Source organism: Pipra filicauda, unplaced genomic scaffold (assembly GCF_003945595.2).
Source record: "Pipra filicauda isolate LSUMZ 115617 unplaced genomic scaffold, ASM394559v2 scaffold123_size2130275_pilon, whole genome shotgun sequence".
Taxonomy (NCBI): Eukaryota; Metazoa; Chordata; class Aves; order Passeriformes; family Pipridae; genus Pipra; species Pipra filicauda.
In genome coordinates, this window is record NW_024103696.1 from 557,285 (window position 1) to 571,929 (window position 14,645).

At 36.6% G+C, this 14,645-nt stretch overlaps 1 protein-coding gene across 4 annotated transcripts in view; it reads right to left on the reverse strand.

Moving 5' to 3' along the window:
- The window catches only part of COL19A1 (collagen type XIX alpha 1 chain), a 186,942-nt gene that overhangs the window by 61,023 nt on the left and 111,274 nt on the right, over positions 1–14,645 (reverse strand). For all 4 annotated transcript variants that reach the window (XM_027713247.2, XM_039388955.1, XM_027713248.2 and 1 more), the window contains one exon: positions 12,394–12,441. In XM_027713247.2, the coding sequence (XP_027569048.2) occupies positions 12,394–12,441 (48 nt within the window). The remainder of the gene's footprint in view (positions 1–12,393; positions 12,442–14,645) is intronic.

A 14,645-nucleotide genomic window follows, 5' to 3' on the forward strand; every position in this document is an offset into this window, starting at 1 on the left:
TTTAGTAGCAACAGGTGAGAATAACTAATATCTAGGTGTGATGGCTAAGAAAAGAAAGAAGCATTATATCTATTAAGACTAAATTTTTCCCTTGTATATGGCAAGTGTAAATTAATGTAAAGCTCTAGGGGGTTGTTCTGGTGAAAACTTGGCTTAAAAAGTGAAAAAATTAAAATGCTTGCTGACAGTTCACAATTTACACATAGGGGTATTTCTGTAAGCTGTGGTCCCTATTTCTAAGCCTGCTTCTGTATTTTATTAAATTATGATCTCGCACAAACTGCAGAAGTAATCTCAGGAACAGAAAGTAAAATCCAGTTTCACTTTTTGCAGGTGAGATCCCTGATCTGTAAGAAACCACTCTCATGCTCTGCCTTTCATTAATCTTGATGCTAAGGGGAACAAGATGACGACAGTAAGAGTGGAAAACTGTTGAAGGTGCCCCAAGAGAATCCTATGAGTGGTGGAGGAAACTTAGTGAAGAGAGATCAGAAGAAGAGGATGAAAATATATCGGAGTGTACTTACGCTGTAATGCGCTGAATGTGACTATCATGACTACAAGAGTGTCTGTTCCCCAGTGTCTTTACTCAGTTGTGTAATTGTTTTATTGTTAGCATAATATGCCTTATTATAAGGTGTACAATTCCCTTCACTGTACCCCTGTTACCCTTTCTCCTATTGGTTCTGTCTAAGCCCTTTCCTTATTCGTTCTACCCTGCTTCACCAGTTCTCCCCAGAGACAGTTTCCCATTTGTTCATGTTTAAACAGTTCCACCCCTTGTTGCTGCGATTGTCCACTCCTTTAATACTCCTCCCAATCTCCACCCTTCTTTCCAGAAAGGTCCCTGCTCTCCCTTTATAAGCCGGCGTCCATGTTTAATAAAGGCCTATTTTGTGTCACACTGTGACTGCATGCAGAGTGATCCTTCTGGGTCTTGCACAAGGGGGGGTTATGGCTCTCCCCCTGTCAGAAAACCCTGTCTTCCTCACACCTGCAGGTCACCAGGGTAACCTCTTGCCTAGAAGCCAGGGACTCTCCTGAGAGAGGTAGGAATTTGAAGCCCTTCAAGTTGAAGAATGAACAAATTGTGCCACATAGCATGTACGCTACCACCACGGTTTTATAAAGGTCCTCCGTCAGTCAGTGTGTTTTAAGGGCAGTGTGAAAAAAAAAATACCTCAGCATATTTGGAGTGCCAAATTCCTGGGTCTTAACTAGCTGAGACATACATTATGTGCTGAGCTGTTTAGTCTCACCAGTACTTGCACATGCAGGGGTTTAACTGGGGCAGCTCAGGATAAATTTTTAGAACCAAAATACAGTAGTAGGTGCGTAAACTGGGATTATGGCTATACTGCCCTTATTACGCACCCCCAGCATGTCCTCTGCTGTGCTGCTAACACAGTCCATACAGCCCTGGGAAAAGCCAGAGATGGAAACTCATCTGGGCTAAGGATGGCCTACAAAAAAAGCGGAGTACTCTTTGACTTTGGTCAGTTGACTGATGCAGTTCACTGAGCAACTGAAGACCTTGTCTGGCCTGACAGAAGGCACAGTGCCAGGAAAGACACACATGCACAAGGAAAGGGGGCTGTAGTTAGCTAGATCTGTACTTTTGGACTGATATCTACTACAGAAATACATTTGGAAATTAATATTCCCTGACTTTCTTTAAAAAAACTCACTAAACTTCCCTTAGAAAGTATGAAAAACAGACTGAGAGGTAACAATGTAAGGAATAAACAAAGATAAATTGCTCCTTACTTTTAAAATAGTTCCTCTGAGTTATAATGATCTACAGTGTTGACTTCTTGAAGCACCTTCCTTTTCCTGTTTGGACTTCTTTAAAGTATCCTGAGGATGACACTTAAAATCTCAGCAGTCTAAACAAAGTATCAAGGAAGTGTCAGGAAGAAGAAGACAGGGCTTTGACTGGCAGACACAACTGTGAACGAGGTGTTAATTACACAGGAAAACATGGAATATGTTGGGAAGGCAATTTTATCTCTGTTTACAAGATGAGCTAAAATTTGATTTATGACATAGCAAAGACAAAACTCGGTGAACTTTCTGAAAAATCAGATATAAAAAAAAATAAAAATTGTGGGTAGTTTTTTTTTCACTGTCATTTTTTAATTAGTAGAACACCTACCCAATGAAACACAGAAGAAACACTTGCCCAACCTTTTATCTAATCATTATTAGTCATTATGCTATGTTCCATGTAAAGCAACAACAGGGATCAGTATGAAGCATAAACTTTTTCTAGAGTAATAGAAGTCCTTTTTTTTTTTTCTCCAAGCACCTTTATAAACTGATATTTTAATTTTAACACGGAAATGCGTAACAAACCACTACCTTCCATCAATGCCTTTCAGATAGATACGGAGACTTTAGTCTTAGGAATACACAAAGCTCTACCTACTTGTCAGCATTCCTTCTCTATGACTTCTCAGCATCAGCATGGAATAGATAGAATTTATACTACAGTAAGTGTAAGTAGAGAAAATCAGTTTATATTTTTGTTCAGGATAATTAAAACAATTAGAAGAATGTTTTGACAAGCCAAATATGATCTTGCCTTGAGCAGGCCATGAGCCAGGCTGTGACTAAATATTTACAATTTGATTTTGAGTCATCCTTCTGGCAAGAAAGAAGTGAAAAACATCTCAATGTCCTCTCCAGTTTGTAGAGCAGGCTTAGCAGAGAGCCACAGTTCCCATCTCCTGCTCGGCAGCAGGTCTTGGCAGCCCCATAACAGCCGTACTTACTGCCATCCTGCTGTGCATAGGGCTGATAGCCAGCACAGGAGGCCCTTTACCTTTATTTAGTTGAGTTCACTGAGCAAATATTGAGGTTATAAACCCACTCAAAATATAAGTAAAAGCCCTAGGCATCACATTCTTCCTTTAACTAAATAAAAAATGCAATACCACCTACACTAACTTAAAAAGGATACGTAGTGTCAAAGTTATCTAATGCTACTGAGCATATCTGAAGAAGACCTAAACAGTTGCTGGTTATTTCCCTTGTGCTGCATATATTTTTTGATGGCAATTAATGTGATAGGAAGTTTTCTACATGTTACTGATATTGTATCCTATCCCCTTGACTCATCAAGAGCCTGCCCCCAACTAATCTGGACAGTTGGCTACTTTCCTCTTTTCCATGGGACAGACTTCAGCTAAGATACACACACAAATCATGCAAATAACAACTGCTTGGTTAGGGGCAAACAAAGACAAAATACTACAAATAAAATAAATGAGAAATTTTGTGCTTCAGGAAACCCAGCTGAGTGCCCAGCTGAAGTACATGGTCAGCTGCATTCTTTATTTCTCTCTTCCTTTGCCCCTTCTATGAATTGAAATTACTTGATGAGCTTTGCTTTACGTAAGAAGAAAAGCTGTTTAGAAGAGGAGATCTGTCCATCCTTCCATGGGCTTGTGCTCTGATTCTGACTGCTGGCCCTGGGAATTGCTGCAGGTCCAATGTACAGTGCAAGAATTCAAAGCCTATTTTGTAACCCCCTGCTGTATCATATTGCATCCATCTATTTGCATATATCTAACTTTAGAAGAGTAAAATATCTAATCCTAGTGTTTAAAAAAAGGTATGGATTATTTAAGAATAAAATTGAGTAGAGTTATGTAGGAATACTGACATTATTTATGGAATTAATAATTTAAAGAACACTCATACTTGAATACAAAGGCAGAAGTTCTTAGAATAAGCCCGTGTGCATTTTCAAGAGAAACTGCTAATTAATGGTTCTTGAAACACATCACATTTCAAAACAGGAACTAGTTCTAGGGAATGTAGAAATCTGGGCTTTAAAGTCTTATCTACTACAGTTGTTATGCAAGATTAATGAGGCTTATGTAGTTCATTTGCCAAGGTAAACTAAGATTCTCTTGGATAATCCTCAAAACCAGACTGACAAAGGAACAGATAGAATCAAAACAGGAGGCAGGTGGAAAGTAAAGACCTCCATTTCAAATGCCCAACCCACAGATGCCCCACCAGTGCCTTGGCTGCCTAAACACAGCTATGTGAGTGGGGCTCTGGGCAGCTGAAAGGCTGTTACTCCAGATGCCCAAAGTTGCCACTAAGCAGCCAGACAAGTCCTAGTGTCCACACTAATTCAGAGTACAGCAAAGAGGCTTTCGTTTGTCTCAGTCCTCTAAGCTTCACAGCTTTCCCCCTCTGTTTGGAATCCAGCGTGCCTGGCAGTTCACCTGAAGCTTGCAAAGCCGCAACCAACTCTAACCCAGGGAAAACCCAGCCCAGACCAAAGCCAGTGACAGTGCCCTGCTCTGTTTTATGGTAAAAACCTTGGCAGACTGCCATTTTAGGGGAATGAAGGCAGATGTCATATGGCAGTATCAGTAAGAAAGTCAGCTCAAGAGCAAATAGGAAACAGAAGATTAGAATTAATCACAAAAATCAGATCAATCACCCATCAAACCCAGTTGCTTAGCTGTGCATATCTAATGACCAGTTGTAGGATAGAAGAATGTTCTCCAGAATCCCAATCAACTATGACAGATCAGAAACTGAAAATTACAAATCTACAACAAATGCACAGCCTGAATACTGAGTCATTATTTGTATCTACACATTTAGCAAAAAAATTGGTAATTTTTCAAGAGGACTTTGACATTTAACCACCTGACTGCACAGCTGCAGATAAATAAGAATTTTGTCATTAACTCTGGTAGTGGCACAACTGCATAACTATGGGAGGCTTTTTTATCCTTAGAAATCTTGTAGTTTGGATACTCTCTTTCCTAAATTGGAAATCTATGTCACAGATAATAAAACCTTTTCACCTTCAATAATACAGCGCTAGGACTTCAGTGTACAATTCCTTCTTCAATCCTATTAACTTTGGCCTCTAGGATGTATTATGGTATCCAGCGTATTACAAATTAACCTCTGTATTAAATGTTAAACCTGAATAAACTCACAGGAAATAAGGCCAGAAGGTAAGAAATTAAGGCATTTGCAGAAAACAAGTGCAAGTCTGTCCCTCATGTCCCACTAAAGCCTTTCACAGACACACAGCTCACAGAAGAATACAGAGAGCACACAGACCCTAATGCTCTGTTTTCGAAGAAAAGTCGGAGCTCCTCACTAATGCAGAAGCATTCTTGCGCTCAGTCCTGGGTTTCCAATTTTAGGAATGATTTCCAATATCTTTAATTTCTCTATTGTGGTATTAATAAAATGCTAAAAGGGAAGGCCTAGCCACACTACATAAAATTCAAATGCATTTAACAAACATAAAAAGAAAGTCCTCAAATAAGCCTAGCAGTGCTGAGAAGTCAAATGTCACAACCTATTTTGCCAACAAATCACTACAAAAAATCACTACAAAAAATTTTTCAAATGTATCCACCGATGTCCAATTTAAATCCAAAATCATTTGCAGAAATAGTTTTCAACTACATTTAGATAGTTTATACCTTAATTTTTACTTTTGAGAAAAAAAATTCTTATTCTCTCATGTTTTTATTCCTTTTGCTGAAAGAATAAAAGAAATATTAATAGTAGAGTACTTGGAAGAGAGTCTGAAAACGCTAAATGAGTTCTTAAAAGTTAATTAATTACTGCTATTCCATTAAAAGTTAGATTTTAATTTCTTCAATGGAATTTAACAAGGGAATTAAATTAAAAATAGAACTCTTCTAATTGATAAAGCTGTCTTTAGCATTCTAAATTACAATGGTTTCATAATTTTTAAATGCCAAAGTGGGATTTTTTTTCTTTTTTTTTTTTTTTCTGTATCCTATTTTACTAGTTTTGTACTTTAAGCTAGAGATATTCTGGTAGAAAAACTGAAAATTATTTCCCTGTTTTACATTCAGCATTTTTGGACTATAAAATATCAGAGTGAAGGAACATACAGCACTCCAACTTAAAGATAAAATTAGATTAGAGCTTTGCATACTTAAAAACAACTTACATCAAAGTCAAGAAGGACTGAGAAGATAAAAAGAGATTCCAAACTCTAGAGCTTTAGCTGTGAAGAAAATTGTTTGCAGTGTGCCAGGAGCCTGACCTACTGTGCAGTAATTATCATTGCTCTGTAAAGCTTGTTTTACAATTGGTTAAGTACAACATTTACTCACTGAACTAGAAAACAAATTATGTCAAAGAAATATTTAAGTTCTATAAAGCAGATAAATGTAATCTGAATTTAAATTAATTTTGATGTCACTCTAAATAATTATGTTAAGAAAATCTAACAGCTCCCCATCCATTTATTTATTTAGGAAGATTTTCCACTATGTCATGATAATTTTATTCATGCTTGATTAGAAAAATTCGTAATCTCAAAGAATAAACTTTATTAGCATGAAACAGGTACTGTAATTCCATGAGATCTCTCCAAATTTGTAATTTTAGTGAAATCAGTGCTGAAACACTAGATACTACAATGGATTCTCAGTTTTATGAGGTATTTAATTTATTATTAAGATAATGCTAAAATAACTTCCTCTTAAGTGAAGTATTTGGTATTATAAACAAAACAATTGGAAATAAGGAAGTTCTTTCAAAAATATTTACTTCAAGACACCTGCAACATCCCAATGAATAGAGGATCAAGAATATCACAGGCTGTGATATCATAGAAAGATCTGTAAATGCTGGAACTCAATTAATCACTGGAACCAGGGAAACCACCAAGATAGAGAATCAGTTTGTTTAAATACATATAAAATATTTTTAAAAAATCCTACTAATACATAAAGAAGTTGTTGGCAGCTATGCTGAGAATAAGCTAGAGCTAATTAATTAAAAGTCACAGAATTGTTTGCGTTGGAGGGAACTCTTGAGAACATTTAGTATTATCCCTCTTCTCAAGCAGGATCCGTTGTTCAGAACTGTATCTATTTAAGTTTTGAACATCTCCACAGGTGGACACTCCACAACCTCTCTAGGCAACCTGTATCAGTATTTGATCACCTTCACAATAAGAAAGTGCTTTCTTGTGTTTAGATGCAATTTTTTGGTTTTTAATTTGTACCTATTGCTTCTTGTCCTGTCACTGGCTACTACAGAGGAGAATCTGTCTCCCTCTTCTTTGTTCCCTCCCATCAGGTATTTATATACACTGATAAGATTCCCCTGAGCCCTCTCAGTCTGAAGAGCCCCAGCTCTCCAAGCCAATGAAAGTTTATCCAGCCTATGAAAGTTGCTCCAGTTCCTTTAATGTGCTTTGTGGCCCTGTGCTAGACCCACTTTAGTATGTCTACATCTTTCTTAACATGGTCTCACCAGTGCTGAGCAAACGGGACGGATACCTCCCCACACCTGCTGGCAATACTCTTTTGAATGCAGCCCAGGATATTCTGGGCCTCCTTTTTTTTTTTTTTTTTTTTTTTTTCTGTGCCATGAGGATGCACTGCTGGCTTATGGTCTGCTTATTGTCCAGAAGGTTCTTCTCCACAAAATTTTTTCCCAGAGAGTTTGTTTCCAGCGTATACTGATATCTGGGGTTATCCCTCCCTAGATGCAGGATTTTGCATTTCCCCTTGTTGATCTTCATGTGAGTTCCCTTACACCAGTTCTCTGCTACATTCTGCCTTATTGTCCATGCTGTTAATGAGGATGTTGAACAGTACTGGCTCTAGTAGTAGCCCTGGGGTAGTAGTCACTACTGATGCATCTCCAACTGGACTTTGTGCCACTGATGATAAATCTCTAGACCTAGTTGTTGAACTGGTTTTCAATCCACTTCACCATCCACCCATCTAACCTGTACTTTGTCAGTTTGTCTATTAAGTTGACAAGATGAAATTATGGGCGATAATGTCAAAGGCTTTGCTAAACCTGAGGTCAACAACATCCAGTGCTCAGCTCTCGTCCACCAAGCTAGTCAAATCATAATAGAAAGTGAGGCATTTGGTCAAGCATAATTTCTCTTTCATAAATCCATGCAGACTATCCCAATCACTTTCTTGTCCTTCATGTGTGTGGAAATGGTTTCCAGGAGTATTTCATCTCTCACATTCCCAGGGACTGAGGTGAAGGCTATTGGCCTTTAGTTCCCTGGACCTTTCTTTGTGAAGACATAAGTGATATTTGCTCTCTTCCAGTCTTCAGGAACCTCTGCCAGTCACCATGACCACTCAAAATAATCAAGAGAGGCCTTGCAATGACATCAGACAGGTCCCTCTGCACTTGTGGATGCACTGTGTGAGGCCCCATGGACTTACAGAGCTGTGTCCTCCATTTGAATCTGCCTGGGTACAAAAGTCTGAAAGCAAAGAGCTGTCAGCACTACTTCAGTAGCACTTGGTCCTGTGCCTTGTGACCTTCTGCATGACCTGCTGCACAACCTGCTGTACATCTACTGGTTACTTCTGCTATTGCTGCACAAACTGCTATTACATAGTCCTTGTCCCGGCCTGGGATAAAAGGGTGCTTGACTGTCCCTACTCAGGGGTTAGCTGGAAAAAAGGCTGCAGGCACCCGCTGGTCAGGGACAGCTGATGGAGTTTGTCAGAAGCTGCTAGAGTTACCCTTACCTGGAAACAACAGGTATCCTCAGTATCCTCATAAGTTTCCCAAATCTCAGAAAAAGCGCCCAGAATCTCAAGTTATCAAGACAACCTTAAAAAAGCCAAAACTCTGGTACAAACTGCTGTGTATTTTAGCTGCATGCTGGGCCTGGGTCTTCTACAGGCTAACTGAGAATGAAAAATGTCCCTTTCTAGATTTCACAGTATAGCTGCCTAACAAATAGTATTTATAAAAATAATATTTTTATAAATACTAAAAAATAGTATTTATAAAAATGTATAAAGTTCAGGGAAACATTCGTGCTACAAAGATATCCAACTGAAATTAAGCATTAATTTTCAAAACATTTTGAATTTTATTTTGGAAATATAAATTTCATTGCATTTAACTTCACTGCGTTTAACACAGTAAAGGCAGAATCTGGAAAACTCCATTCATTCTGTAAATTATAGGTAGTAGAAATTTTTAAGAAAGCAGAACATGACAAAATTATTTGAAGACTTCAGAAAATTCTTTACATGGGGAGCTGATGGACCTTAATTGAATTTTTTTCAGAAATTAATGGAATGGTGATTTGATTATAGAGAAAAAAACTCTAAATACCTCTTTAATATAAAACAGACGTAAATAAAAGAGTTGTTGAAGGCCATTGGAGGATTAGCTACATGCCAAAGTGTAAAATAAAATATATATTTTGAAATATGTGATTGACAAGAAACACTGGAAGAAGGAAATCAGGGAGATTTGTGAAGTCTCTTGTCTTTCAACAGGAAACTGTACTTCTGTGAAAGATATACATAACTAAAAAGTGCAGGCATACTGAGAAAAATAATGAAGTTCTGCATAACATAGAGACAGGAAGATGGCATAGTTGTCCACTGTGGTTTAAATTCCATGCAATGTTAGCTTAGCACCCAATCTTTCTATTATTTGTAGGTCAGTAATATCGACTAGGGACTTTTCTGAGTAATGTCAAGTTACCTTCTGTAACTCCTGATGCCATTCTGAGCACTTGTGTAATAGTATCAAGTTGCTGCAGCAGTAACATGCCTGAAGCCAACATGCTGGATGCTAAAAAATTACAGATGAACGTAGTGCCTGCCCACAGAATGGTCTAATGTTTCTTATAAAGGAATGAGGAAAAGGGAATGAGTAGCTGTTTCTGCTGGCTCACTTCTTTCAGTGACCAAAACTAAAACCTAAAGCTCTTACTGAGCAAGGTCTCACGTCTAAGATAAAACACTTCACTAAAGATAAAAAAACTAAAAAACTGTACAAAGTCACTAATGGTAGAGCGAGAGGAAATGCCGGCCTTTTGTAAGAATAACAAATGTTTGAGGACTACTTGAGCCCACAGGAAAACACAACATTGGCTAACAGATGTGAATAAAAGTGGGTACTTTGGCCTTTCTATCTCATTTTGTATTGTCACTTACCTAAGTGACTAGCTCTAACATGAGTCTTCTGCATGTTTCTTCAATATCACCATCAACAGTTAATTCTCCTCAGTTCCTTTTATCTTGCTTCAATGTGTATTGAGAGGTCTGTAAGTTACACACTTAATGATTCTCCTCTCAGCTCCTTAGATTTTTTAATCCAAGGCCAATTTTTAAAGGAGTTGAGCACTTAGAAGTGCTGCTGATGTAAGTGGAAATTAAAATTTTGAATATACCAAGTACAGTATACATGGAAAGTTTTAAAAAAAATTTCATGTTCTCAAAGTGTGGCATCCAAATTGAATAGATACATTTAGATGTTTTTGAAGTGACTTTAGTTGTCACTAATATGTTACAGTTCAACTCTGCAAAATGGACACAAAATCACTTTTAGGTCTGAACAATATGTTGAAGAAAAAATTACTAGCTAGTTACACACTCAATAATATGCTTTAATCTTCAGAAGACAGCCCATGACAAAAGCAGTAACTTCACATAATGTGAAAGATTTGGAGGATCTGCTGGAAGTAGAACAGAGGAACATGACATCTATAATTGAATAAAAAGGAACATTTAATAGCCATTAGATGTGCACTGTCCTGGTTGTCATTAAACAGAGCAGAGATCTTGTTACAAATGGTATGTTATTGTGTAATTAAATGTATTGCAAATGTGAAAGCACATGGGAGTTGAATTAAGACTGCAAACAATGTTGTTAGTGCTTAGGCAGGAGTGGCCACCACGAAGGGGATTGTTGTGAGCATCTTACTGGTAGAAAGATAAAGACAGATGCCAAGGCTCTACAGTTTGCTGTTCCCATTGTTTGGCTCAAGGCAGCTGTGTGCATGGTAAGATTACAAAACAATCAGTGCTCCTGTTTTCATAGATGTTGGAGTGAGACAGCAGTTCTATTTTATATGTGAGTAGGAAAATGTCCATGAGGAATCAACACCTTAATTCCCACTGTAAAATGGAATAAAACAAAAAAAGTATTTTCAAATTCATTTATCCACCATTAAATATGATACAGTGTGTTAACTCTGAATTTTTGCATTAAAAAAGTAAGAAATTACAGGAGCAAAGTTTCTAAAAACACAGCCATATTTACAACTGTTCCTAAAGAAGAACTAATAAACTGTGTCTTTCTGCAGATTCAGTACTCCACAGAAAACTTTAAATATGCTAAAACTGGATATCTATAGCTTTTCACAGTATCCTGGATATTTAACAGCACAACAGTAAGAGTCATGGTAATTTTAAAATTCTTAATAAGCATGTTCATACGTTAGTAAATATGTTTTAACAACATATTCATCGCATAACTTTGAAATCTTTACTACATTGACTTTTTCTGAATGGGTTCTTAATCCTTATGTGTGAAACTTAAATAAACTCAACTGTCATATCTTTGTGTTCAACTTAAATGAAATTTAGTACTATTTTTACAGCTTAAAAACCAACATAAAACATAGCTTTGGGGTTCATTTTGTTCAAGAACTAGTTCCCTGTCAGTATAATTACTATTACTGTAATCATTAAACTAGCCTTTAATAATTAAGATCAACGATGAGAAATACTAAATCTTTTCACTTCAGATATTTTAACTCAGATATTAAAAGCAAGATGCCTAAATCAAACAAGAAGCGTTGAGACCCAACTTCAAAACCATAAACTGGGCACAACTTAATTTACAAAAATATTGAAATGTTTGAGTCTTAATAACTTTCCAGACTTTTAGGAACACACTAGATTATAAACTTATAAAACTGAATTATTTCTTGTGATAACACAATCATAAATATTTGTTATCTTTTCTACTGAACTACCAAATTCAATAAGTCAGGGGAAACAAAAACAGAACATGGAGAAACCAGTCAGTCAGTTACTTCATTATATTAAAATTCTGAAAAACCAAAGGTTTATTTCATGTATTTTTCATAATCTAACCACCCTTCCCCATCACCCTTTACTGTATCTCCTTTTTTGTATATGTGTTTTAGGCTCTGACACTTGTGTAATGGCATCTACAAGGCCTGGGTCAACAGTACTGGTTTCTGTTAATATTTTAGATAATGACCCTAAATTCATATTTTCATATATCTTAGATGTTGTAAGGTATGGTTCACCCCTGCAATAAAATGAAAACTGAAAAGTTTTAATATTATTTCACTTAAAATTACAGCAGAAACACATTGCACAAAATACAATATCTACATCTGTGCTGCCAGTCATTAAAACACTTTAGATGGTTGAAATTGTTAAATCTCCCTCAACTGGAGAGAACTCAAGTGTCAAAGCTCAGTTTGTTTTCAGCATGCTTCATACTCAGCTGCTACCTTACCATTTTTTATTAGTGCTTAGACAGAAGTTGCACATCAAGGTCAGTCAGCACACTCACCAGTTGTTCACCGAGTTTACTCACCCTTTGACCTTCTTTGCCAGGTGGACCTTGGGGACCCTCCAGCAAACCCTGAAAATACGAACATTAGACAAATAAAACATTCAGTGTTATTTTCATCTTCTATTATTCTACAGAAGTAAGACTAGTCCAAAGAGCCAGATGTCAAGACAAGGCCTTTATTTCTAATAATAAAAATTGGTTATTCATAACAATTCTTTCAATGTTATATTAAGGTTCAAGAAAAAATGCAAACAACAATTGTGACTCACATTCCACCGTATAAAGGCTTTGGAAAAGAAAAGGTAAGTCAGCACTAATTAAGCATAGTTATATTTGACTACAATATTATATGAAAAGTGAATATTCTATTAAGTTAGGATACCACATGAAAAAAGGAGAAAAAAAATATATTAAATGAAAGACAACTTACTCTACAACTCAAATTCAAATATAGGCACTGAAGGGGGAAGGGAAGGCAGGGAAAGGGAACTAAATATAGCAGAAGACCTTATGTTTGCTGCATTGTGAGAACTGGCCTGTGCTGTTTCCTCTGTGTGTCTGGCTCAGCTTTTCAAAACACTTCTGTGCCACTTTTTTCTCACTCTCTCCTCTGACCAGGCACAGGAACTCTGGGTGTTTTGAATATACCCTTGACCTGTGAGCTTTCTCTCTGAACTTAGTGCAAGAATCTGCCTTTTTCAATCACAGATGGAATCACAGACCAGTTCTGACACTTTAGGGCTTTAATTTTATATCTGATTAATGTACAATGTAATCATAAAGCCTTCAAATAACAACTCAGAACAACTCAAAGCAGTCATTCTCCCTTCCGCTCCCCCTTTTTTTTTTATGAGTCACCATGGAACATGTTACTTTGAGGAAGCAATTCAATTTCCATTATAGTAACAAGAAACATGAAATCAGTTTCAGTGCAACAAGCAAAGAGTATGGAACAATTCTACTTTGTATAATGAAAAAAAAAGTCTTGTATGTTATATAGCATACTGTCACAGAGTGTAATAAAATTAAAGAACTTACCTTTAGTTTATAAAAGAGTTCAAAATATTAAAATATTAAATTCTTAGCCATTTAAATGACTCAGACCGGGGCATTGCTTCAGCTTGAATTATTTTTTGGTCAGATTCAAACTCCTAATTTAGAATCAACTACACATATTTATTGCCCCAATAAGGGTGAACTTAGGCCCCCTGAGAATCATGATTTTAAAAGGAACTCAGATTTCCAAAAATTATTTTAAAAAGTTCATTATGATCTCTAATTCCCAAGATAAACTTGAGAGAGTAAGCAGACATTTCAAAGCTACTAGCTCATAGATCTTCAAGTAATGTTTTAAGTTGATTAGAATGAAGTCCAACTTCAATTTCAAATAAAAGTAGTCACTTCAAGAGCTTTTCCATTCCTATCTTTTCTCCACTTTCAAACACTGAAGCTAAAAATGTACCTCAGAGAGTATTTCACTACAGGATATTTCTTCTTTTATTTCATTTTATAGTGTAAACAGGAAAAGGTTTAGGATCTTTTACAAAGTTGATGCACACCATTTTCATCTTTCACCATAAGTTTATGGAACTAGAATATACATGACAATGTTGTGTCCAACAAATAAATCATGGTAAGTTCATTACAGCGCAAAATATGTAGCTTACACATGCACAAAACCATAAAGCAGTATGTCAATGTGACCTCTGTAAACCTTCTTTAGTTTTTCCTCAGGTTAACGTAGAACTTGCAGAGAATTCTGTCTGTCCAACTGTTAGCAATATTCTAATTCTGTAAAGAAATTATGGGAATTCAGGAAGAGGTGGAATTTTGTTTTGTTAATCTTTCATTTCTAGTGACAACTTACGCAGGGGAATGAGACGAAAACCTGCAATGTCTGTTTTATGGCGGAGGAAATACTTAGCCTCACATATCTGCACAATAAGGCTCCAAGGGGACAAGAATTACACAAGAATGTAACTGCACAATAATGATAATTAATAGCCAACATTTTTGTCCAAGAACTACTTTTATTCTTTTTCTTCTCTCTACAATATTATTGTCTAGAAAAAGGAACCAGATAAGGAGATTTATCTTCAAGGAAAGGGAGGAGAGCAGCGTACAATTGGTAACTAGGCAGGGAGGACTCCCCTGTACAAGGAGCCATATCCTGATATTGAAACAGAGGTAAAAGTTCACATCAACTTCAGTGGGATCTTCGGTTTAAAAAGTGATAGAACAACATGGGGCATGTTAACTAACACAGCTGTGAA